The sequence below is a fragment of the Quercus suber genome, unplaced genomic scaffold (assembly GCF_002906115.3).
Source record: "Quercus suber isolate HL8 unplaced genomic scaffold, Cork oak 2.0 scaffold_49, whole genome shotgun sequence".
Classification (NCBI taxonomy): domain Eukaryota; kingdom Viridiplantae; phylum Streptophyta; class Magnoliopsida; order Fagales; family Fagaceae; genus Quercus; species Quercus suber.
In genome coordinates, this window is record NW_027069514.1 from 766712 (window position 1) to 793397 (window position 26686).

Consider the following 26686-nt stretch of genomic DNA (forward strand, 5'->3'; position numbering starts at 1 on the left):
CTTTAATTCAGTTATTCACTATTCAAAAAATTCAGTTATACGTACGGTTAGGCCTCATTTTTTATATTCATCAAAACTAAGTCTCAATATACAAAATTCAATCTAACTAACAAATTTAGACTAAGGCTCAAAAACTAAAATAATCAAAGTAAAAAATTTAAGATACATATATTGATTAACTATTTATTGCTATCTTACCAACCCAATACTTCTTGCAGTGCACATGAACCAAAAACTACCACCAAATTCTCTTAAATAAAGCATATGAGGTTTTTTTTTTTTTTTTTTTTTTTTTTTTTTAATTTTTTAAATCTTTTGGAAAGCAATTATATGGACACCGGTTTATCAATTAGTTTATCACAATAAACACATAAGACCAGCCAAACACTAAATACTACATGCTTCCTATAATGCAATGCAAATAAAATGAAGCAAAGACAGAAAATGTCTGATACAATGAACAAGTTTAATCCACACAACTGAACCAAAATACCAATGTAAAAATACAAAGACATACTAGTTACAATCTACACGAACCATAGTTAGTAAAACATTTTAATTTAAAATTATAATTAAACATTTAAAAAGGAAATACTTGCAGACCTTATATGTAGTCCTCCTATTCAGCTCGAAAATACCTTGGATTACTGAAGTAGGGGTGAGATTCAAAACCCTAGAAATCGAAGCATAAACAAGAAAAGTTAAAAGTTGAAACCTGAAGACCCAGATCGTGAAATTGAAAATTGCATACAATAGAAATTTGAAGGAAAGAGAGAAAAAGGGGGTAAACTCGCTTGAGTCAACTCGTGCTTGACAAATCGCTGGTGTTTTTTTGAAGATCGATCTTAGAAAGTGGGACGGCGATGGTGCATGAGATGTAGTGGTGGTAGTGAGATTTAGTGGGTCGACGATGGTGAGTGAGGATGAGGATGAAGGGAATCGGTGAAGGATGAGAGCTGAGAGCTGAGAGCTTTCGAAATAGGGTTAAAACATTTTTCACTATGCTATTTATACAAATCCTAGAGCCGTGTTTTTAACATGCGGCTATAGGTTTTGGCCTGAAGCCCCGTTTAAAAAACGCAGCCTGATCCCTGGTTGAAGCCGCGTTTTAAACGCGCGGCTTTACACCATAGTTCAAGCTGCATTTTTTACACGCAGCTTCAGACCAAATTTAAAGCCGCGTCTTAAAAACGCGGCTTTAGGAAACCTAGAGCCGCATGTTTAAAACGCGGCTCTAGTTAATAGAAAATTAAAAAAAAAAAAAATTTATGTTTGCGAAATAATTAAAATGCTGAATGGCCTAGAGCCGCGGTTTTGAAATAGGGCCATAGTTGGCAGCATTTTAAATGCGGCCCAAGCCCAATAAAACGGGGCTGAAGACTCGGTTTATGGCCTCGTTTTCAAAACGGGGCTTCAGGTCAGGTCTTGAAGCCTCGTTTTATAAAAACGGGGCTGTAGCACATCTATGGCCGCGTTTTTTCAAACACGGCCGGAAAAAAGGTGGCCCAAAGCCCCTGCGTTTTGTAGTGAGAGTACCTTAGGCTACTATGTTTGTGGTGTTTTATAACTATGGATTACTATGGTTTTAGATTTACCAACTAAGAAGCATTTCTAATATACCGTATTTTGCGTTCTTTGTAACAAGAAGTAGGTGATATGGATATTGGTTGTCATATCGAATCACATTAATTGTTTTCTTGCTTCTCCTTTCGCTCCTTCTATTTCTTTTTATTTTCTTATTTATACTTGACAAAAAGAAGGGGAAAGGCTTTTGTTGTTAGAGAAAAAAAAATGTTCGTAGTATTTCTTATATACACATTCTTGATTTTGAGAGAGAGAGAGAGAGAGAGAGAGTACAGAGGTTGTAGATCACAACTTGAAGGTAAGACCAGCACATCAGCCAGCAGACCCGGAATAAAGGATCCGGTTTAAGACTCTGTTATGAACCACATGACACAGAAAAATTCTCCATGATTAACACATGGCTCTATAATTACCTCCTCTCCTCCACCTTTATATAATTATTCAAGATCTAGACCTTAAAACCATTTCACTGCTTTTGCCAAGAGAACGAGGAATATCCATAAGAAAAGAAAATCAAAGCAAATTAAAAACATGTCAACCTTAAAATTTATAGCAAAGCTTCCAAAATCTCTCCCCACCGAAGGGGGCACAAGCAGAAGGGTCTTTGTCACGGCTGCCTCAAGACCTTTGCAAGTGAGTTATAGTTCCATATTTTCTTTTTTTGAAGGCACTAGTAAGTTTCTGTGTGTTGGATTATAGTTTTGGCACTGTGCAAACATATGTCTATCATTTTGTTTAGCACGTAATGAATTGTTTTTTTTTTGCACGTTAAAATGACAAATATAATGCATAATTTGCCTTTCCCAGTTTACTTTTCATGAGGGGGATATAGATTGAATCATAAACTTTCTCCATGGATAACACAATAAATTAGGACTGCCTCTTACCTCCCTATTTCAATTAAAATGAATAATATGTACTTCACTGCAATTTTTTTTTAAAACTTTGTATGGATAATACCATATTATTTCAAATTTCAAATGCTGTGATACTTTGTACAACCTTCATTTGTAAAATTTAATTGCTCTCCCTTCCCTTAAAGCTACTTTAAAATAAATATAACAAATCAAATAACAAAAAGTGCATCATGATTCATGAGAAATATAAAACACCGAAGATATAATTTGAAAAGTTTCAAGATTCTTCCATGCACTGTCCAGCAGTAATTGAATAGATTCAAAATCTTGTAATAATATAGAATGAACCCCGTTAACTAGAGGTGTAGACGAGTTAAGTTCAAATCTTTGTTTCTCAAAAAAAAAAAAAAAAAAAAGGTTCTAATCTTTTAGATTAATCTTAACAATTTGAGTTTGCAATAAATTTATTGCAAACTCAAATTGTTAAGATTAATCTAAAAGATTTAAATCTCATTCTTTTGAGGGATACATTTTTGTTTTCCTTTTATGGGATTCATTCTTTATGAATTGTTGTTGTGTTAAAAAAAATCAATATGACTGGCTGACTGCTATTCGCTTGTGCTTTTCATTTTTTGGATGAACCATAAATTAAGAGGACTAACGTAATTTCAGCCTTGGGGTTATATGTATGTTCTGCTCTTGATCTGGGTCAAGATTACTGAATAACAACTGACAAACTTTACTTATATATGGTAGTCCAAGAAGGATGAAGAGTCTGTCAATGCAAGTGAAAAGACGAAAGAAGCAGCAGAGGCAGTGACTGAAGGAGCAAAAGAAGTGAGGAAGACCTGTGAATTCGTGACGGACACGGCCCGCTCTACTGCCGAAAGCGTAAGAACCAGAACCAGTCACTTTATTTAATATAAGTAGGGCACTGTTTTTATTTTCAATGACCACATTTACGGCTCGAATCCTTTACTCAACTATAGAATTATTTGTTTACTCAACTATATAATTATTTGTCCCTCAAAAAAACTATAGAATTATTTTTTTCAAAAAAAAAAATCACATTATTAAATAAATTAAAAAGCATAACTAGTGCTCAGTGCACTATTTATGCTTTTAAAGTTAGTAATTTTTGTTGGATCCAAATACTAGAAAATTTTTGTGAGAGTTTTGATTTGTTTTTTTCCTTTCTTTCTTTTAAAGTTAGTAATTTTGGACTTAACTGAGAAAGAAATAAATATAACCATGAGGTGCTGACTGCTAGCTGAGCTAAGGTCAATATAAGATGTAAAGAAAAATGTATAAACTTGGTTTCAACCTATGGTTACAATAATATATTTTTGTTGAATGTGAATTTTGACAAATCCATCACTAGATTAAGTTTTCTTCTTATATTTTTCATGCTTATAATATTTTTAAAAGATAAAAAATTAATAGTTATGTCATCAATTGAATATTTAAATTTTAAATTTTTGTAATTTAAAATTATACCTAAAAAATAAGTCTATGGATCAAATATAAATAATATCCAATTGGCACAAAATTTGACTCGTGTGTTAAAAACATATAGAACATGCAATCCAACGATTAGATTTTCAAAATATGTGGTCATATTAATTTTTTAGTGAGAGTTATAACTTTAAGCAATAACCAAGTTTGTAGCAAGATGTTGTACTAAAAAAATTGGTATATCCCATTAATTTTTATTTTTATTTTTCAAAATAATTATAAAAGTAGAATATTTATTCAAATAATGGAGCTTCTTAATGGCTTTACTCCTTTCACCCCTCTAATAAATTGCTTATCAAGAGAAAAGAGTTAACTCCACTTGTGTTAGTGCTTAGTGTCATACATTATGTTCATAACCTGTTTGAAACCCAAGAAAATGAGGAGAATGGTGGTAAGTTTACTATTAGCATAAAATTTAGTCACTTTATTATGAATATTTTCAATACACATATATACTCATTAGGGCATAGCCTAGCTACTATTGACGGACCCTAACTAACTTGTTAAAAATCCATAGCTGACCCTAAAATTTTAGAACTAAACCTTTATTATTATTTTTGAATGAAGAGAAAAGAGTTCTAGAAGATGTTAAAATATATATATTTAAAATATTTGTGTGGGATCAATTTAGCAAATAATAATTGCATCCCATAGTTCAAATGGTAAAGTTTATGCTAAAGTACAAATTACGCCTCTAAAATTTCGGATTTTTTAGATTTCACACCTAAAATTTCAGATTTGGATTACCCCCAACAGCTATATTTTGTTTGTATTAATAGACGCTCTATCTATATTTTTTGTTAAGTGTTGTATAAACTTGCCACACGTGTTTAATTCGTCTAATAAAACAATGCAATATAGCATTGTTTTATTAGACAAACTAAACACTTGCCACACTTCTAACTTAACGGAAAATATAAACAAATGAGTTATGGATGCAAGCAGAATATAACTTCAAGAAGTAAAATCCAAATTTGAAAATTTGAAAATGAAAAATATAAAGACTCTCAAACTTTAGGGGTATAATTTGCACTTCTGCCTAAAAGTTTAGTATGCCAAGAAGATTAAAAGTCTATATAATACTAGACTTATTACATGCACTTTTCATGTGCAATAATGCTCTTTTTCATTCATTTGTTTTTTTGGTTTAGTGTTATAATGTTTAAAAGTGATATCTAAATAGCTATTTGTATTTTTATTTTTTATTATTTTTATTTTTATTTTAAGAAAGAGGTAAGGTAATGTGTAATAATATTTAAAAATGAGATAGAGATAATATCTTAAGTTTTAGGCTGAATGGAGAAGATAAATGGAAAAAGCCTAAAACTTAGGAACAGTAGATTAATTTTTTAACCAGTTTGTGTTTTTTAAATTAAAATTATTTAACTAAAAGATAGGGGTATTTTAGATAGTTTAAAAATTTGGTGAGGGTATTTTAGAGCATCTCCAGCAGCCTCTCTAAATTTTTACCTGTTTGGAGAATGAACAGTAACATTTAGTTTTTACCTACCCACTTTTTCAAATACACTTTCTAACAGACTTTCTATCATTTTCTCTATCCCATTTAATTATTATTTCTTCATTCTTTCTTTATTCTTTTTTTTTTATCATCATTTATTCTTTATTTAACAATTATATTTTTTAATGAAAAGTGTTATGTTCACAACATTTTACGCAATACTTTCACAACAAAATTTATGTGGAAAGTTGTTACTAGTTCTGATTTGAACCCACTCTTAAAATTTTTTTTTTTCTCACCAATATTATCTAATTACTAAAATTTATTGTAAAAATATTGTAAGAGTATTTCTAAATGGTCATTTCTTATTCTTTTTGTTTCTTTCAGCCATACGTTTCATTTTCATTTTCTTTTTCTTTTTTCTCGGTTTTTTCTCCACCACACACGTATCCCACTATCTCCATCTACCCTTCTTTTTCTTTTTCAAGTTCTTTCTGGATCAGTTGTGTGGTAGCCTCCAGAACAACAACATATCTTCACTTCTCCCTCTTTATTTCTTTCTCTCTCTTACACACACACACACACACACACACACACAAATTTCTCTCCCTCTATCTCACACAAACAAATTCTCTCTCATACACACATAGATCACTGGCAAAGAAGTGGAGATCGGCGTTCTACACAAATCGGTGTTCTACATGGTTTTTTTTTTTTTTTTTTTTTTTTTTAAGTTTTATTTTATTGTTCAGATTTCATTAGGCTTATGAGAAATATTGTTTTTGTATTTCAAATCTTTCGATTGGGTTTTTTGTTTTTGTTTTGATTGTGGTATGTTATCGTTGAGATAGAGAAGCAGAGAGAGGGAAGAACGAAAGAGAAAAGGAATGAGAGAGAAATAAATTTTTTTTATTCAATCGGGTAATATTTTAAGGGAGGATATTGTTTAGAGGTGCTACAGTGATTGCTACAGTGCTCTTCATGCCTAGAGAGCTACTGTAGCAACTTTAAAAAAAAAAAAAAAAAAATTTAGAGATAGAGAGGTTGTTGGACTTCATTTTTGGTGTGAATAGTGGCTTTTTTCTCCAAATTTTAGAGATGGAGAGCCCTGTTGGAGATGCTCTTAGTACGTAAAATGTTGAAACCCAAACAGAGAATCCTCTTATTAATAGTATAGATAGATAATTAAAATGAAAGTTCAATTAGGCCTCATTTAGGAGAAGGAAATGGAATGGAATGGAAAGGAATGAAAAAAATAATTTTAGAATATTCTTTCATTCCTTTGTTTGGAAGTTTTAATGGAGGGAATGAAAAGTCCATTCCCTTGTTTGAGAGTTTAAGTGAGAGGGAATGGAATGGGTAAGAGGGAATGGAATGAGTAGGAAGGACCATTTATTCCTCTTTATTCCCTTAAAACTTCAAATTTTCATTCCCCCCAAAATTGGGAGGAATGGGAGGAAATGAAATTAGATTTAATGATTTTTTTACTAAAACTCCCAAAATACCTGCATATATTCAATCATTTATTTTAAAATAGAGGTCTAATAGTAATATTATTATAAAATGATTCCATTCCATTCCATCCATGTTGCTTCCAAACAAGAATCCTTACATTCCATTCATTTTCATTCATTTCCATTCCTTTATTTTAAAACATCCAATCAAGGTTACTTAATTCCATTATTTTATTCCATTCCATTCTTTTCCATTCATTTTCCTACTTGAATACATTCAATTCCATTCCATTCATTTCCATTTTCTTATGATCATTCCATTCCATTCCATTCACTTCCCTTATGAACTCTCAAACAGAGCCTTAAAGATCCAAATTAATTAAATTTTAACAATAATTTAATATTATGTCAAATGTCATTTAAATTTAATTTTACACATTCTAATCTTGTATCAAGTGGCCTTCCATCTAAAAATCATTTCTTGTCCATTTCAAATTACTTTAAGCCCATTCTACATCAACTCATTTAAAACTAATTCCAATACATTTGTAACTAACCGAAATTTTCTTACTAAATTTATTATTAATTCAAAAATAAATTTTAATGAATAACTTTACCTTGTTCTTAATCTTCCTAATCAATATATATTCATATATATGTGTGTGTGTGTGAGAGAGAGAGAGAGAGAGAGAGAAAATTTAGTAAATTCATTGAATCACACTAACGAAAATTACATTATGGGGAAAAAAACTAAACATATAAATAGATCAATAAACTACATTCTTCTTTAAAACTAAAATATAGTAATTAAGAATGAATAAATTGCATAGTCTATAAAAAATAACCTTACAAAATTTTTAAAAGAGTTGAAAAAAAAATTATTTTTTGGACAGTGTCCAAACTTAGCACTTTTATGGATAAATTACTTTCATTTTAACCTTAACTTTTATAGTATGATTTATTCAGACCTCAAAGTTTCTAAAACAGTTTCATCTAAACCTTGTGTGTGTGTTTGTTTCTTAAAGGAAATTAACACCATTAAACACCAATATTTGGCTTAAATGTTATATTTGAAACTTTAAGGTTAAAATGAAAGTCATACAAAACTCTAACGTATAAAAAATAATGATAAAAAAAGATAAGGATTATTTATGAAATTTTTTAGAAACTTGGCGGTTTTAATGAAACATTTTGAAAGTTTAGGGTTTAAGGTTTAAAATGAAACATACCAAAAATTATAATGTTTAAAAAATAAATTACCCTTTTTAATGAAATATAACAATTACTTGTGCATGATCTCAGGTTACCCAAATGACCCAAAAAGTAAGTGCAACAGCAGAGGACATCTCAAAGAAAACAAAGGGCACAGTGGAGGGAGTTTGGGGAACAACCAAGAATGCCACCGAAATTATCAAGGACAAAGTTATGGGCAAGTAAAATGCGGAGCATGTTCATTAAGAACAAGAAGTTTTAATTATTTTATTTTATTTTTATTTCTACAATTTCTCCTTGTGTTCTAGAGACACTTCTGAATAATATACTTAACGTAATTTAATTCTTGTTTGTATTTTGTTTTATTTAATTTTACCAATTGCTTAAATATAAGTGTTTGTTTGGTATTAACTACCAGTGTTTTAGTATTTTCTAATATTTATAGTATTTAGTACTATGGAAAATGCAAATCAATTTATTCTTGTATCTACTAATGTAGGAATTCTCCGAATTAACAAGTACTAAAACAAATGAGTAATTACTCAATTTTTCAGGAAAAAAAAAAAAACTCAATTCACTATTTTGCATTTTATGAAGTTTAGTTTGTGTGAAAAGCCAATTCTTTACAGATTAAGTGCATGAATTCCCTGTTGGCTTGCTTTCACACCTAATATTTATTGAGGAGAAATATACTTTATCCATTTACTTAGGGATACCTCATTTACCCTCTTGATTTTTCATACTTCTTTTTTATTTTAATTATTTAATTGGTAGTTATATTTGTGGGAGTGTTTTGGGCCGGGGGGGGGGGGGGGGGGGGGGGGTGACTTTTAATACTGTGTCTATATTTGAAACATGGAAATGTGCCGATTGGGGTACAATACTTTGTATTCAAATGTTATACATTACCCTTGTTTCTCAAAAAAAAAAAAAAAATGTTATACATTACCCCTTTGTGAAATGTAGTTATGTGAAAACATTAACCTTTCCATTATTATTCATATAATTAAACATTTGTGATACAAGCCAAAGTCTCAATTAGTCACTATCCAGGACAAAAAAAATCACACACAAATCAATACAGTGAATAAGGACGGACAGATTAGATAGAAAAATTGTTTAAGTTTTATTTTAAAGACCAACTAATCAACATTTTCCATTTTCCATTGCCTTTGAACTTAATATTAATGGAAAATGTTGATGTTTATACTTTACTCCAAAGCATAAAAGTAAAGTGTAACATTTTTTAGAAGTGAAAGGAAAAATTATTATATTACCCATACGTACTGAGTGATATACTGTATTTTTCCCTATTTATTTACTTCTTGTAATAATTTCTTTATTGCCTGTAAATTTGAAAAAAGTCTGCTTTGAAAATTTCGGGTCAAGTACGGTTTTGAATTTGTACAACTACAAGAAAATTTCATGAAAGGTGAGGAAGCATAGTGAAAATGACAATTGCTAAACAAGAATATAAGATTAATCTGCACATGTGAATGGTTAATATGACATAGACTAGCTCCAAACTTATAGTTTTAACCTTTTGGGTCAAGTACTATCCCTACATGTTATACTCCTCAATGTGTTATCTCCCTAAAAAATCTATATATATATATATATATATATATCTAAAAGTTGAAGTGTAGCGTTTATTGTTGCTACATTCCTATTGAGCCATATTAGCAGCTATGTTATTAGTCCTACTAACTTTTTTTTTTTTTTTTTTCTTTTCCTTCCTTTTGCAAATTAACATTTTCCCAATCACATCCAAAAAAAAAAAAAAAACTCCATCTCTTAATTTACGTTTCCTAACTTTTCAAGTTTTCATTTATTATTCCATCAAACCCAATCGGATAATAATTCAAACTTTCTTCAACTTTATGACTTTCTCTCTCCCTAATCAAGCAGTTATGAAAACTATTCAATTTCCACTCTATTATTGTAGGGTTTGGATTTGTGGCCCAAGCCCAAAAACAATAAAATTTGTAGAGCATATTAACTATGGATCTAACAACAATTGATTATCGCATGCAAGTATAAACCAACATAAAAGTATATGCAAAGACTAAGTGAGTTTGAATTCGAAGAGAATTCTGATTAATTCAATACAAGTTACAGTTCTTGAGGTTAACCATCCACCTCTTCTTCTAGGAATCCTTCTTCTTTATATAACACCCTCCTCTCTCATCTCTATCGTCCACTTGTTCTTCATCTAGGTTCCTACTTGAGTGCATGTCATGTCATGTATTTTCTCCAGCTTTTTGTGAGTGGCGGTAGATAAGGTTACCCTGTTCAGGGGTCTTCTCCACATAAATGCGGCCAAAAAAGTTGTTGCAGTGCATTTAATACGGTGGTAGCAGTTTTTCCTTTAGATATTTCCTCATTCTTATCGTCTCTAGATATACTCAGAGCTTATCTTGATCAGTAGAAATGCTCAGAAGATCATTCTGTCCTTCTACACGTTCAATTGATCAATACTATTCGCGTCCGAGGAATAAAATCTCTTCGGACGGATGGCGATCTCTTCGGATTGTACCCATCTTTCTTTTCCAGATATCCTTCTTCCAGATGGGCCTTGCCCTTACCACCTCCTTATCTTCAGACGCACAGTAATCCTCAAATGGGGCCCTAGGCCCACTACGTTAGATTGGACCTTTCCCCCCACAATTATAATTCCAAAAAAATAAAAATAAAAATAAAACACCCTACTAATTTTTTGTCTATATTTATTTCCAAATTAATTTTATTTGTGATGTGCCATTGGAGATCTCAAGTGCCAACAACATTGGTTCCTATAAACTAACCAAAAAAAATCTCAAAGCCATGGTGAAGATTACATTAAAAGAATCGCAATGGGTCTTACTACTATAGTTTATGCAGTCATTAATCATGGATGAGTTTTGTCCACTAATGGGATACCTCTTATGTGCATTTGTGTGATGCATTCACCATTATGGATAAATAATTCTCTTTGTATATGCATAGCACAAATCAATTCTATTGTATGTACATATTAGTTGTGACATAAATGTAGATACATAACTCAGTACAAGATATGTTACTTTTTTTTTGTTTTGTTTTGTTTTGTTTTGTATTGTAACAAATCTATATGTTAGGGTCATATTTTCTATGTAATTGGCTAATCCTTTGATAAAACACACTTTACTTGCAATTGGGTAAATTTAAGTTTGGTTTAATGTATCAAGAAGTATGTTGTTCAAACATATCAAGTTGTATCATTAAAGACATGAAGATTGATCCAAGAAACAAGTGAAGAAAAACTGTTTCATTAAAGCTCAACACAAGCTCGACAGAAACTGCTATCGAGGATTAATGGACAAGCTTGACAAAAGCTCGATCTATCGAGATCTACAATTTCAGAAATCTCATATTTGAAATTCAAACCATGATGACTTAAATGATTAGGGTTTCTCTTCTTACAACCATAGTCATATATAAGGATTATTTCAAAAGTCATCAAGTACGGAAACAGAGACTTCGAACACATATACTCTGTGAGAAGCTACTACGTTTATGCGCCCTAGGGTTTTTTAACCATGTGTTTCTTGATCTTCATTGTTTATGAAGTGAAGAACTTTGCAGCCAATAACAATCAATCAAGTTACTGGAGATAGTCACGTATTGGGATTTGTGTAAAGGAGTTAGTCATAGATTGGAGATTTGTGCTACAAAAGAAAGAAGTCTACTACAAGATCAAGTCCAATTGGGTATTAGAGCAAAGGTTCAACTATTGGTTGATATTTTGAGATAGGCTAAAGTAGTGGTAAGATTCCTGATACTTATAACCGCTTAATTATTGATTAGTGAATTCTTGAAAATTTTGACCTTAAATTCACCCCGTAGGATTTTTTCCTTGCGAGAGATTTTCCTTACTTGTCAATATATTACCGTGTTAATATATTTTCCGCTACATATTAGTTTTTTGGTGATTTGTTGGTGCCTCCACGATTTGCATGTAATTTGACCTAATTAATCAACTTGGGTAATTGAATTAAATAACCGGGATCAATATATTTTATCCCAATACTATATATATATATATATATAAGCTGAAGCATAACATTTGTTGTTGTTACGCTCCTATTGAGTCACATCAGCAGCCATGTCCTCGGTACTACTAACTTTCTTTCTTTTCTTTTTCTTTTCTTTCCATTTGCAAATTAACATTTTCCCAATCACATCCCAAAAAAAAAAAAAAAAAAAAAAAAAAAAAAANCAAAAAAAAAAAAAAAAAAAAAAAAAACTAATTTTTTGTCTATATATATTTGCAATTGCTTTACCTCACTCCTGCAATATATATTTGCAATTGCTCTACCTCACTCCTGCATTTGGAAAGTCTCTCTAAAGTGAAATTTTTTTTTTTCCCCATATTCTTTAGGTTTTCCAAATTAATTTTGTTAGTGATGTGTCATCAAAGATCTCAAGTGCCAAAAACTGTGAGAGACTAGGAAATTTTGGGTGCTCTCAGAAAATGGTGTAGGCATTAACACCTTCCCTTTTCAAGATCCTATGGAGTCGCCACTTATTTTATAAGTAAAATAAGAAAACTATACAAATTACAACATGTCTTGAATAGTATGCATTCTTATTAATTGAAAATAATTACATCATGGTAGAAAAAAACTTTACATTGCTTTGATTCCTAGGTACAATCTAGTAAATAAAGGGGGAAAAAAATACAAAGCCTTGTTTCCTAGTTACATTCTACCCAAAATAAAAATAAGACACTATTCTTGCCCAGACAGAGTCTGGTCTTTTAGACTTTAAATGACCTTTTTGAAAGCTCACTTAGTGTATAAAACACTTGTGAGTCTTTAGATCCCCAATTACAAAAATTCCAAAGCAAGCTTATATTCAAACAATATATGTGCGGAATATGAATTATAAGCAATACCTAAATTGGCAAAATACTCTAAACCATAATTAATTACAAACACAATAGCAATTAAAAGGAATAGAGTAGGGAAGAGAGAAGCAAACACAAAGATAACATCTAGACGTCTTATCAAAGAGGAAATTGAAGAACTCGGTGAAAAATCTTTCCGCCGCCCTCCAAGTGGTAAATGATTCACTAAAAAATCAGTTGGGATACATGAATAGTAATAGACCCTCCAAGCCTAATCTACTCGATGCACCTAAGCCCTCCAAGCTTCTTGCTCCAACAATGTTACGTAAAATCATGTCTTCTCTAGCTTTCCAGATCCCGCAATAAGCTCCATATTACATCCGTCATCCTTGGCATCTTCCAATACTTCCCAAGCTCCAAAAACACTCTCAACACTTTGAATGGGTGTGGATAGTGTCTGGTTACAAATCTTCTCTCAACAGGTATAACAATGGGAGAGGGAAGGAGAAGAGACTACAAAGATTTCTCTCTAAGAATAAGTACCTCTCTCTCTAATAAGGTGAGTGTGTTATAGAAACCTCTCTTAGGGTTTTTCTTTCAATAGGCTCCTTACCATTTCTGTGGGTAATGAGAGTATATATAGTAGTATGTGTGAAGAGAATACGAAAAATCATAATTTTTTAGTAAAACAGGGGAACCTCGCAGGTCATTCGAGACTGGTGCAAGTCGAGAACCCAAGTTGCGAGTTACCTTCTTGGACAGGTTGTATTGAGCTGGAAACCTGGCTAGACTGTTCACCTTCAGGCATGTGCTTCTCATGTGACCTTCAGTTGTTTTGATCAAATCTTTACCACTTAATACTAAACCCATTACAAATAAATCCCACAAAAATACAAGAAAATAAATTAATGTAATTACAACACTTTTTGTCATGGAATAAGCCAACACTAATGTTATGAGAAAAATCATAACTTAACACTTTTAAATACCCATAAAAAATATTGATGTTCTAATTGTGGTGTTAGTATTCCTAGATCTAAAATTTGTAGAATACTAGATCTGTTGCATTTATGCAAAGAAAAATCACATCTGAATTTTTATTTATGAAAAGAAAGTTTTTTTTTTTTTTAATGAGAAGTTTCAAATTAGCAAAATGAATTTTTTTGATAAAAAAATTCATATATGATTTTTTAAATAACAAAGAATGGATATTTTGAAAAGTTCCCAAATCTGATTTCTTAATTAAATAACAGAATGGATCTTCAAAAGGAAAATCCAGATCTAATTGTTTAATTAAGAAACATAATGGGTTTTAAAAGAAATTGCAGATCTGATTTTTTTTCTAAAGTGAAAAGAATTAGGCCCTATTTGGATTAGCCTTGTTTTGAGTCATATGACTCAGTTCTCATTACTCAAACTGAGAATTACGTGGGATCCACTGAGAACTGAGTGTTTGGATTGATTTCCTCTCCCTGTTTTCATCACTCAAACTCAGTTTGAGTTGAGTGAGAGTGATGAAAATTGGAAACACCAAATTGGTATTTTCAGTTTCTGAGTTACATAACTCAATGGCACGCTGGTAAATATAAGGTATTTGTGGGGGCCATGACTTGTGTGTTGCCAAGTCAAACCACACATCACCAACAGCAATTCCTCTTTCTTCTTTCTTTCTTCTTCTTCTTCTTTCCTTTTCTTTCTCTCTTTCTTTGTTTCTTCTTCAGACCCACACTCCAACGTCTTCTTCTTCTTCTTCTTCTTCTTCTTCTTCTTCTTCTTTGTTTTTCTTTCTTTCCTTCTTCTTCAAACCCACACTCCAACATTTTTTTTTCTTCTTCTTTCTTTTTCTTTCTTTCCTTCTTCTTCAGACCCACTCCAACATTTTTATTTTTTCTTCTTCTTCTTCTTTCTTTTTCTTTCTTTCCTTCCTCTTCAGACCCACTCCAACGTTTTTTTTTTTCTTCTTCTTCTTCTTTCTTTTTCTTTCTTTCCTTTTTCTTCATACCCACACTCCAACGTTCTTTTTTCTTCTTCTTCTTTCTTTTTCTTTCTTTCCTTCTTCTTCAGACCCATTCCAACGTTTTTTTTCTCTTCTTCTTCTTTCTTTCTTTCTTCTTCAGATCCCACTCCACTATTTTCATACATGCATAAATTTATACCCAGAAACAAAAACCCACACCTAATTTTAGTGATTTTGGTTTTTGATCTAAGGATTCTTGGGTTTGGGTTTGGGTTTTTCTGTGTTTGTGGGTTTTTTGGTGGAGGTTGTGGTTGTGGATTTCTGGGTTTGCCGTTGGTGGTGGTGCAGCTGGGTTTCGGTGTAGCTGGGTATTGGTGCGTGAAATGGGTTTCTGAGAAAAGAGATGTTAATGGGTTTCTGTGAAATGGGTTTCACTTTATGGGGTTTAGGTTTGTTTCTAGACTAAGTGTGCTGGAGAAAATGTCTTGTGAGAGGTAAGAGAAATCCCCCACGGGTACCAACCATAAGTAAACAGTGTAGTGTCAGTGGTGGGCTCCACCATTTTGGCAAAAAATATGCTTAAATTTTGAGTTATGTGATTGGGTTATGTTGCCAAACAAGAATTTTGGCATTTTTGAGAGAAAATGGAAACTGAATTAAGAGTTATGGGTTTTGAGTTTGAGTTATGAAAATTGAGTACTGAGTTATGAAAAGGGAGACACCTCTAAACCAAACGGGCCCTTAATTTTTAACATAAAATTCAAATATGATTTTTGTGTCTTAGAAAACAAAAGAGGTTTTGGAAAAAATAATTCAGATCTGATTTTTGTTTAAATAAAACAATGGGGTTTTGAAGAAACTGTTTCAGATCAGATTTTTTGTTTAAGAAAACAATAAGTCTTTTGGAAAAATATTTTGAATCTGATTTTTGTTTAAGAAAACAATGAGTTTTTTGGAAAAATATTTCAAATCTAATTTTTGTTTAAGAAAACAATGAGTTTTTTTTTTTTTTTTTTTTGAAAAATATTTCAGATTTGATTTGTTGTTTAAGATAAAGCAATTGACCTAATATTTAATGGTATGCATTACATCATTACATAAATACAACAGATATGCATGAACATACATACATCACATAACCAAAAGAGAATCAAGGCAAACAAAAGCAAGGACATGTTAAGAGCATGGAGAATTGAATCAATTATATGAACATGTGAAAAAAAGAGTTAGAAACTTACTTGCATGAATGTGTTCCACAAGGAGAGAGTTCTTCAAAAATTAAAGAGAAAATTTTTTAGAATTAGAGCCACTTTAAAAAAAATATATAAATAAATAAAATAAAAAACCTAAAGCAAAGCTTCCTGAATTTCTTTAATGAAATGGGAGAGAGAGGTCAGAAAAAGGGGTCCTGGTTTCTAATTTTAATTCCCTATTTATATAGGTTTGGTGCTTAGAAAATAAACTAGCTTAGATCAGATACGAATTAGGTCAAATTCTTATCCCTAAAAATTTGAAATGGATGTGTTTTAGCTTGATTCGAGTGTTTTTGGGCCATGCCTCGAAGATGTGCCAATCAGCACTAGGGAAGTGCCGATTGGCACTAGTGATGTGCCAATTGTCACTCCAAGAGTGTTGATTGGCAATCTCAAATGCAGAGCCCAATTTCCAACTTTGGTTTGATTTGGACTCTTTTTTTAGGGATTTTCTGAGTCAAGAATTGTACTTGGACATAATTTTAACTCGTGTTCCAAGATAAATCCCTTTTGTTTTGATAATCAGGTCCTTGAAATAATAATTATTTGATAGATAAATATTCTAAAAAGACTTAATTATCAACAATTCCCTTGTTATCTGATTATCCATTTTATTCCTATGCAACCAAGCTTATTTTTGATAAAATCCAACAGGCCAATCACATAAATTATTCAATTAATTTTAATTGTTTGACTAATCAAAATTAATTTCAATTAATCACATGTGATCAGCTTCACCCTCATACAATGCATGCAGACTGGAAAAACTTGATCTTGTGATATCTTCAAATCCGACGGTCCAATTTGAGAACTGGGCATATCATCATGACCATCAGAATCTCAAGATCATTTTTATGATATGCAATGAATGATTTAATGCATGAGATGCAACCATGATTTTTGGGTATTTTAAAAGGTCATTTTAGTCATCTTCCAAAACTAAATTGTGGGTGTAAAATCGAGTATCTACCTTTCATTGACAGAGCTTGAAAAGCGAATGTCAATGTAAAACAAAGACACTTCTTTTAGCAACCATGATTTAATCGAGGTTGATTTTTCAAAGATTTCCTAGCCCTAGAACCTAGAATCTTAGGATGTAGAACTAGCGTTTTATTGTTTTACAAAAAATGAGAACTATGGACATCTAATCTACTTGATAATTGATGAACCTGGATAAAATCTTGAATGCCGATAAGGGAATCAAGAACCATATTCGCTTGATCTAAAATGAGGTAACTAAGAACTGTATTCGCCAGATCTGGAAGTTGATTGAGAACTTTATTTGCTTAGTTTGACTTGGAATGATTGAGAACTCTATTCACCCAATCTGGAAGGAGGTGACCAAGAACTGTATTCGCCTGATCTGGAAGCTGACTGAGAACTTTATTCACCCAATCTGACTTGGAATGATGGAGAACTCTATTCGCCCAATCTAGAATAAGGTGATTGAGAACTATATTCGCTTGACCTGGAAGCCAACTGAGAACTTTATTTGCCCAATTTGACTTGGAATGATTAAGAACTCTATTCACTTAATCTAGAATGAGGTGACTAAGAATTGTATTCACCTAATCTGGAAGCCGACTAAGAACTCTATTCACCCAATCTAAAATAAGGTAACTAGGAATTGTATTTGCCCGATCTGGAAGTAGACTGAGAACTATATTCAGCTCAGTTTGAAAATCTAGAGGTGACTGAGAATTATATTTGGCTCAGTCTGAAAATCTATAGGCAATTGAGAACTATATTCGGCTCAAATTAGAAATCTAGAGGCAATTATGAACTATATTCAACTTGGTCTGAAAATCTGGAGGTGCTGAGAACTATATTCGGCCTAATCTAAAAATCTAAAGGTTATTAAGAACTATAGTCGGCCCAATTTGAAAATCTAAAGGTGACTGAGAACTATATTTGGCTCAGTCTGAAAATTTAGAGGCAACTGAGCACTATATTCGGCTCAATCTGAAAATCTGGAGGCAACTGAGAACTATATTCGACTCAATTTGAAAATCTGGAGGTGACTAAGAACTATATTTAGCTTAACTTGAAAATTTGGAGGCGACTAAAAACTATATTCGACTCAATTTGAAAATCTGGAGGTGATTAAGAACTATATTCGGCTTAATATGAAAATTTCTTCTTCTTCCTTCTTCCTCTTCCTCCATAGCCACTATTCCAAGCTCCATTCTTTTTCCATTTTCTCTCTTTCCACACCATTTCTTGCTTGGAAAAACACTTCTCTAGTCTTCCAAACTTGATTTTTACCATCTTCTTGAAAATCTCTTCAAATCCTTAAGTTTTTTAGTATCCTTGAAAAACTCATTTTTTGAAACCCATTTTCAAACCTTCATCTTTACATCTCCATGGCATCTCCTCCTAGACCACCTTACTTTCTTACATTTAATGGGAAGAAGTATCATCCATCGCTAGAATGGAATGATGAAGAGGGACTCCTTCAAGACCCAAGCAACCATGCTCCACACTCATCCAAAAAAGATTTCAAGTTAAGCTCTTTTTTTCTTTTTTTTGTTTTGTGTTGGTAAATTTGTTGATTTCTTGCTTTGTTGAGAACTTTATGGTGGGGCATTGTCATTTTGCTATTGTTTGCTCTTGTGGGAGTTTTTGGATATTGTATGATTTGGATGGAAATCATTGTGTGGTCATGTTGATTTTTGATTTTGGGGCATTTTTGGATTGTTGAGTTGTTTGGTATTGTGAGGTTTGGACAATGTTGGTCATTGGTTGAGTTTTGTGTTGGATATGATTTTTGGACATTGTTGGATAAATTTTGATTGATTGTGAATTTGATATGTAGACAAAATTGGGTAAGCTCATTTTTCATAAGCATGGAAAGAAACTTTTTCTTTGGGTTGGATATATGTTTGGGTCATTGTTGAATTATTTTATGGAGATGAAGGATTTTTGGGTTAATTGGGATATTATTAGGGTGTTGTAGAATTTAAATTTGTGAAATGGCGTTTGGGCGCGGCTAATTTTGTGAGGGGTATCTTTATCTGTTTGTTGGGATTTTGGAGTAAGTATTTTTCGGAACAGGGTATTTTTGTGGATGTCATGATGATTGGCAAGGTTTCATTTTTTTTTTTTGGTTTTCTTGTTTTTGTTGTTGTTGTTTGTTTATATTTCTCAAGTGAGGTATCCTTGTTAATAGTAGAATCTCAAGAGCCAGGGTAGTCTACAATTATTGAAACACAGGTGGTAGGCGTTATCCCCAGGCATTAGAAATTTCACCAATGAAGCCGAGTTCCAAACCTTTTTCCAAGCTCTTTTGGATTACGACACCATTGAATATAAGGATCTTCAACTGCTTGTTGCATTGTCTGAGCGATTCTACGATACCACTTGTACCTTTCATTTTCTGGGCATTGGTGAGGTAATGTTGACATCATATGACTTCTCAACCATTACTAGCTTAAAATTAGGTAGTGAGAGAATTGAGGGTAATGATTCCATTTCACTAGCAGAGATTGGGAGTTTTTTGGGTGTGATCCCTCCACGAGTTAGTGGTAAAATGTGTCCTTGATGTGGCTGTATTCCAATATTGACAAGTGTGAGACTGTGGCAATTGGCACCTAGATGTTTATGCTCCTTTTCATTGGAACTCTCTTGTGTCCGAACTTGGGTAGCACGGTGAGTTTACGTTACTTGTGGAGTTTGAGGGACATCGATCGAATCAAAAATTATGATTGAGGTGGCCTGGCTTATGTGACCCTTTTGCACTTTATGACTCAACTTTCTCGGCGTAGTCTTTCAAGCTTAGGAGGTGCACCGTTTGTTTGGCAGGTGAGATTTTAAATTCTTGGTCAGGTGTATTTTGCAAAGGTTATTTGTGTTGTTGATGTATGCTGGTTTTTTTTTTTTTTTTTTGCAGGTTTGGATGTATGAATATTTTAAGGTTGGTCCATAGATTTTGGAAGATTTTGATGATATGTTTCCACAGTTTCTTTGCTGGCTGCCTAAGTATCATCTATTAACGCCTCCCAAGCATTCTTTGCAGGCTTGGCGGATGGTGATTGACGGCTTAGATGCCGATAAGGTGAGTTCTTTTTTTGGTGAAGTTTGGTTTGGCTGTTGTTTTTTTTCTTTGTGTTTAGGTATGGCTTCTCTTCATTTTGAGTTCTTTGTGATTTTTTTTTTTAGTCTCTTTGTGAGTGTGCATGGCTCAAGAGTTAAATTATCGTCAAGTGTTGTTTGAATGTGGCCATGGAAGGTATTGGTATCTTGGTGACCAGGTATTGACTTAGGTTCAACACATGTACCCTCCTGAAAAGATTCCTGTCCATCCTTGTCCTTCTATCCAGCTGGCAGACCTTCTAACTAATGAAGAAATTGCTCGTGCTCGAATTGGTCGCACAGTTCTTGGAATACCAGGAGACAATCTTGAATTTGTCCAGGCTCACTTGCAGGGTTGCTTAGCTAACATCTCTGGAGCATCGATGACTTTCTTTCTTTTCCAAATCAATTTGCATCATGACTCACATCATCATCTTTCATTTTCTTTGTTTTGCCCTTTGTGAAAATGTTTGAATGTTGCCTTTCTAGGCTTCATCTTCTAGAGTTGAAAGTCCTCCTCCTAGCAATGTTGGTGGTCCTTCTACTTCTTGCACGGAGACATATCCCAATTTTCTAACATGGCAATACGAGATAATGAATTTTGATGGATCTTACAGATTTGTGAAACTAGATCTGCTGGAGAATACCCCAAATGCCCCTTGGACTGGCCTGGTACATTTCAAATCCCTTTGGTCTCTTGTCTCATTCTTTGTCTATCTAGCTAATTTTGAACTTGTGGCCTTATGCTCTAGGTGGGTGTTGATCTTGTGGAAGAAAGCATGCAGATGATTGGAGTTTTCCAGTTGGTGGCACGCACACAATCTTCCTAACATGTGCTTAATGAAGTGAATTGGGGAAAATATGACACTTCCCTATTGTCTTTTGCTTGGGCTTTATAGTAATGAACTTAACGCTTGTCTTTGATGATTTTGCAGAGCAATCGAATGGCGAATGTTAAGGCCAACACAAGATCTTTGGAAGCAAGAATCAGAAACATTGAATTTTAGAATAGGCAAAAAGAATCTCAGCTTTATGCAAGTCAAGGGTGAGAAGGAGACACAAAGGTTGGTTCTTCTAGGGGTGGGTCTAGAAGATCTTCCCATAGACAGACTCTAAGTCTGAATGATGCTTGACTTGTGTTTTAATTTTCCTGCAAGAGACAAAATATTCCTTAGTCAAACAATTTGTATTAATTTCCTCTTTTAGCTCCTTGTCCTTAGATGACTTTAGCCTTGCTAGGATTTAGATGAGACAAGTTTAGAATTCACCTGATGAAGCTTTGTAGTGTACAATTTGAACTTATCTGACCAGTTTTGATGTGATTGTACTCACTTGAATGAGGCATAGCCAAATGCCCCTAGTTTGGAAATTTATGCATGGTGATTGCTTTAGAAAAAAGGTTTTTTTTGGAAAAGAGATGGTTGATTTGATTTGTTTTAGAAAAGAGGATAAGGCATGACCGAATGCCCCTACTTTAGAAATTGAATACATGATTTTGAAAAAAATTTGTGATAGTTAATTTCCTCTTCTCTCTCCCCCCTTTTTTTTTTTTGGAAACAAATGATGATGATGATTTTTTTTTTTTGAAAAATGAATGAGGCATGCCCAAATGTCCTAGTTTGACAATCAATGTGAATTTTTGAGAAATTTTATTGCACAACTACTTTTTGGAATGAAGAATGGGGCCAAAATGGACCAAAAACGTGCCCAAAAATACAAAATAAGTAGAAATACCTACAAGGGGACTGGGTGCCAATCGACACTCCTAGAGTGCCAATTGGCACTTGGGGAGTACTGGTCGCCACTCAAGAAGTGCCGATCAGCACTTTAGGGTGCCGATGGGCACACCCAATCTTGCCCCGACTTTTCGCGTTTTTTTGACGTGTTTTCTTTGTTTTTTTTTTGAAAAATATTTTATCTGTTCTGGACTATGAAACATTTTCCCAATCAACTTCAAACTCTTAAAACTTATCTAAACATGGTTAGAGATTAGGAGAACCTATCTTAACATTAAACTTGCAAACAAATCTCTGCATCAATGCTATCAAGAAACATCAATCATATAAAAGAATTTTTCATGGCCAACAATCAAAATCCTCCTCATTCAATCATACATGATATTAACAGATGGGTTCATAGCTATGATTCTGTTATCAAGACGAATTTCATTGCCTACAAGTTAAAGGGAATCAAGGCTCTAAGGAATGTCAAGATCAAGTGGGATTTTCTCTGTGCCGCTGTGAAGTGTTGGGATATTGAGGACCATGTATTCTTGTTTAACACTATTGAACTTTGTCCTACAATCGAGGAATTTTCTGCTATTTTGGGTTATGAGTTTAGGAAAAAAGTCTGTAGCAGTTTCCTATGATCTCAAGCATAGGGAGGCTTTATTTGTCACCACCCTAGACCTTTTTACTTCAATTACTAGTAGTATGATTGAAGGGCACATAGTGAATCTTCATGTAGTTGTTACAAGGCTTATTGATAAACATACTTATGGTCTATCTGACAACATGCAGAAAAATTTTGGTTTACCTCTTTGCCTCATGGGAGAATTCTTGCTTTGCTCTGGAAGACTTGGCTTTATAGATACTCGAGCCATTGGAATTGTGAGTTAAGTGAAGGATGGTGATAACCCTGCTTCTTTGATCTTGGCAGAAACTCTTTTAGGGATGGACTCAGCATTTCTTGGTGGAGAATCATAACCATTCCTTGGGAGTCCCTTGACTTTGTAGATATGGTTGATGGAAAGACTGGACATGATAGCTACACCCACTATTGCCAATTATGGTCTTAGTAATTTCCCTAGTAGAGCTGTCTTTAAGACCAAGTGTCAGACTAAAAGTGACTTGGTGAAATTTTTGGACAAGAAATCCCATATCTCAATTCAATGGGATTGTTATTGGTGGAAGTGCCCACCTCCTTTGTTGCAATCTCCGGGATCAGATCATATCTTTTTGGTTGGCTTAAGGAGTGCGACTACTATAAGGCTGATAAGCTCTCGAGACAATTCTAGTATAAGCAAGGGATGCCTGGTGGTAGAGAAAGAAAACTTTTTAGTCCTGTGGACATAACTCCTACTTCTATAAGGAACATGTTGTTGGGATTGGACATGGTTGACCGAGTAGATTAATCTTTTGTTAAGGTTTACTTTCATAGGATGACTGTGGAATACTCTAACTAGTTAGTCAAGATTAGGGATAAAGAGGCTATAATATGGCTTCTATGAGAAAACAGTTTCTTGAAGATAACCAAGGCAAGCAAGGGGATAACAACTATGAGTTCAAAAGGAGAGACAAAGATGATGAGGTACTTACTACTATAGATGGAACCAATGAACAATCAAAGAAGAAAAAGTTGAAGAAGACTTGATTTTCCTATTTTTGGCTTTGAACATGTTTATTTAAAAAGTTAGTTTGAAACTTTTAGCTTTAGGAATTATTTAGGACTTTCAAATTTAGGGTTTTGTTTAGGGTTTGGTTTGTTTAGGGTTTTGTTTATGTTTAGGGTTTGGTTTATGTTATGGCATGGCATGGTTTGTGTTGATGGAATGGTTAAATCTTGGAAAAAAATTTTCTTCCTAGGTGAATGGTGGGTTTGGGCGAGTTATGACCGGACCAATATATGGTTGCCAACGTACCTCCTTGGTAGAAGGATTAGGTCATCACGTAGTTCATTTTATTTGCCTTAATTTTTGCCTAGCACACCCTTTTGAGTTTTCAACCTAGCAGGCTCCCTCATTCTCATTTTTTTTACTCTCCTTTTTGTTAGGACATATGTGATTTAATGTTAGGAATATATGTCAAATTAGAATGGGTTAATCTTTTGACAAAATACACTTTACTTGTAATTGGGTAGATCTAGGATGTGTTTAATGCTTCAAGGAACAAGATTTCAAGATCAAGTGTTAAAACCATGCAAATCTATCCAAGAATCAAGTAAAGAAGTGTTGGATTTTAAAGCTTAATAGCTAACTTGATAGCTAGTGTCTATCGAGGTTTAAAAAGCTGTTCTAGCTTGATGCTCGACAGCTTCTTGATAGATAAGCTATTTATTGAGGTTTATGAAAAGTTGATTTTCATCTCTGTTTCTCATCCAATTTGTGTGTATATGTTTGGGCTTTCTTTTCTCACAACCCAAACATATATAAGGATTATTTTAAGGGTCGGCAAAGGTTGCGTAAGTGTAAAGCAAAGCTGTGTTCATGCAAATTGTGACCGAAGACAAAATTTGTCTTAGTTCATCTTTTTCTTGAAGAATCTGTTGTGTTTGTACACCATAGGGTTTTATGACTAAGGGCTTCATGATCTTCATCATTTGATGCACTGAAGAACTTTGCAGCTAGCATCTTTCTTAAGTTGGTGAGTAAGCCGCATATTGGGATCCGCGTATCGAATTGGTTAGTCATGTACTGGGAGCTGTGCATTAAAAAGTTGAGATTGTCACTACAGACCAAGTCCAATTAGGTATTGGGGTAAGGGATCAACTATAGGTTGGTATTAGGTACTGAGATTTCTTTACTTGTAACTGCTTGTGATAATAGTGAATTCTCGGGAGTGGTGACTTTAAAATCACCCGGTAGGGTTTTTGCCGTGTAGGTTTTCCTCATTCATAAACAAATTACCATGTCAATTTAATTTCTGTTGCATTTTAGTTAATTGGTGATTTGTTTGTGCTACAACGCATATTGCATGCTAATTGAATTAATTAATTAGCTTGGCTAATTAATTTGTTAATTCATCACAAGGGGCTAATGCATTCTTGGCCTATCAAGTGGTATCAGAGCAAGCACACTTTGATTAGGTTTTAACTTTTATTATGTGATCCATTGGCCCCTGTTTGTTATTAATAGAAGACAGTCTCTTATTATTCCTAATAGGCCGAGAATGTATTGACCCTTTGTGATAGATTAACCAATTAATTAGCCAAGTTGATTAATTAATCAGAATAACATACAATATGCATGGCAGCACAAACAAATCACCAATTAAACTAAATATGCAGCAGAAATTAAATTGACACGGTGATTTGTTTTCAAATGGGGAAAACCTACACGGCAAAAACCTCATTGAGTGATTTTAAGGTCACCACTCCTGAGAATTCACTATTATCACAATAAGCAATTACAAGTAAAGCAATCCTAGTACATTATACCAACCTACAGTTGAACTCTTACCCCAATACCCAATTGGGCTTGTTCTATAGTGACAATCTCTCCTTTCAATGCACGGCTCCCAGTATGTGACTAATCAATAGATGCCCAGATCCCAGTGTGTGACTAATCACACGATGAAGATCAAGAAGCTCCTTGGTTACAAAACCCTATGGTGTACAAACATAGTAGCTTCTTCAAGAGAAAGATGAACTAGGGTAAATTTTGTCTCCGATCATAATTTTCATGAACAAAACTTTGCTTCACACTCGTGCAACCTTTTACGGCCCTTAAAATAATCCTTAAATATGTTTAGGGTTGTGAGAAAAGAAATTCTAAAAACATACTCACAGATTGGAGTGAAATCAGTTCTGAAAAACTGAGTTTCATAAATCTCGACAAATAGCCATCTATCGAGCTAGCTATCGAGCCACGGGTTGAAACAGCTTTTAAACCTCGATAGATGCTAACTGTTGAGCTAGCTATCGAGCTTTAAAATCCAACACTTTCTCACTTGATCCTTGGATAGACTTATATGGCTTTAACACTTAATCTTGAAACCTTGTTCCTTGAAGTATTGAACACATCCTAGATCTACCAAATTACAAGTAAAGTGCGTTTTGTCAAAGGATTAGCCAATTACATAAAATATTGACATATGTTCCTAACATTGAATCACATATGTCCTAACAATCTTGCCCTTAGGCAATCCGTGACAAAACCACAACAAACAAATGAAATATGAGAGAAGTCATAAATCACTCAACTCACAATCAATTGTTAAATACAATAAAATCTATTCTAATACAAACTCTTGAAAAACTTTGCAAGAAGAGAGTTTATGGCAAGTAGACTTTGACAACCTGTATTTTTGAAACACTTTAAATAAAACTCATCAAGGTATCTTAGTGTGAAACAGAAATATAAGATTGCATATAATAAATAAGAAACATGTGTATAAAGAGAGAAAAGAAACAACATATGGAGAGATAGGTGAAATAACATACATCAATATATATATATATATATATATAAACCAAATATAAGTACAATATATGTCAAATGGTCACAAGACCAATGTACAAGAGATAATGTATCTAAAATAAAAAGAAAAGAAAAGATACAAAAATCCTCACTCCATATACACACTCCCCTATCACAAAATCTCCTATACTAACCCTTCCCCTATAAGTATGATTACTCTTATCTCAAAACTATTTCCCCTTTTTGTCATGACTGACAAAGGGCAAGTACATCAAGTAGACATTTCATTATCACTGGGAGAGCTAGCACCATCATCCTCAT

General features: G+C 33.2%; 1 protein-coding gene across 1 annotated transcript; it reads left to right on the forward strand.

Moving 5' to 3' along the window:
• Positions 1-2033: 2033 nt before the first annotated feature.
• On the forward strand, positions 2034-8439 carry LOC111995613 (uncharacterized). The gene is made up of 3 exons (XM_024027525.2): positions 2034-2217; positions 3198-3332; positions 8172-8439. The coding sequence occupies exons 1-3, from the start codon at positions 2116-2118 to the stop codon at positions 8304-8306; spliced, it is 372 nt and encodes a 123-aa protein (XP_023883293.2). The 5' UTR covers positions 2034-2115; the 3' UTR covers positions 8307-8439.
• Positions 8440-26686: the final 18247 nt, after the last annotated feature.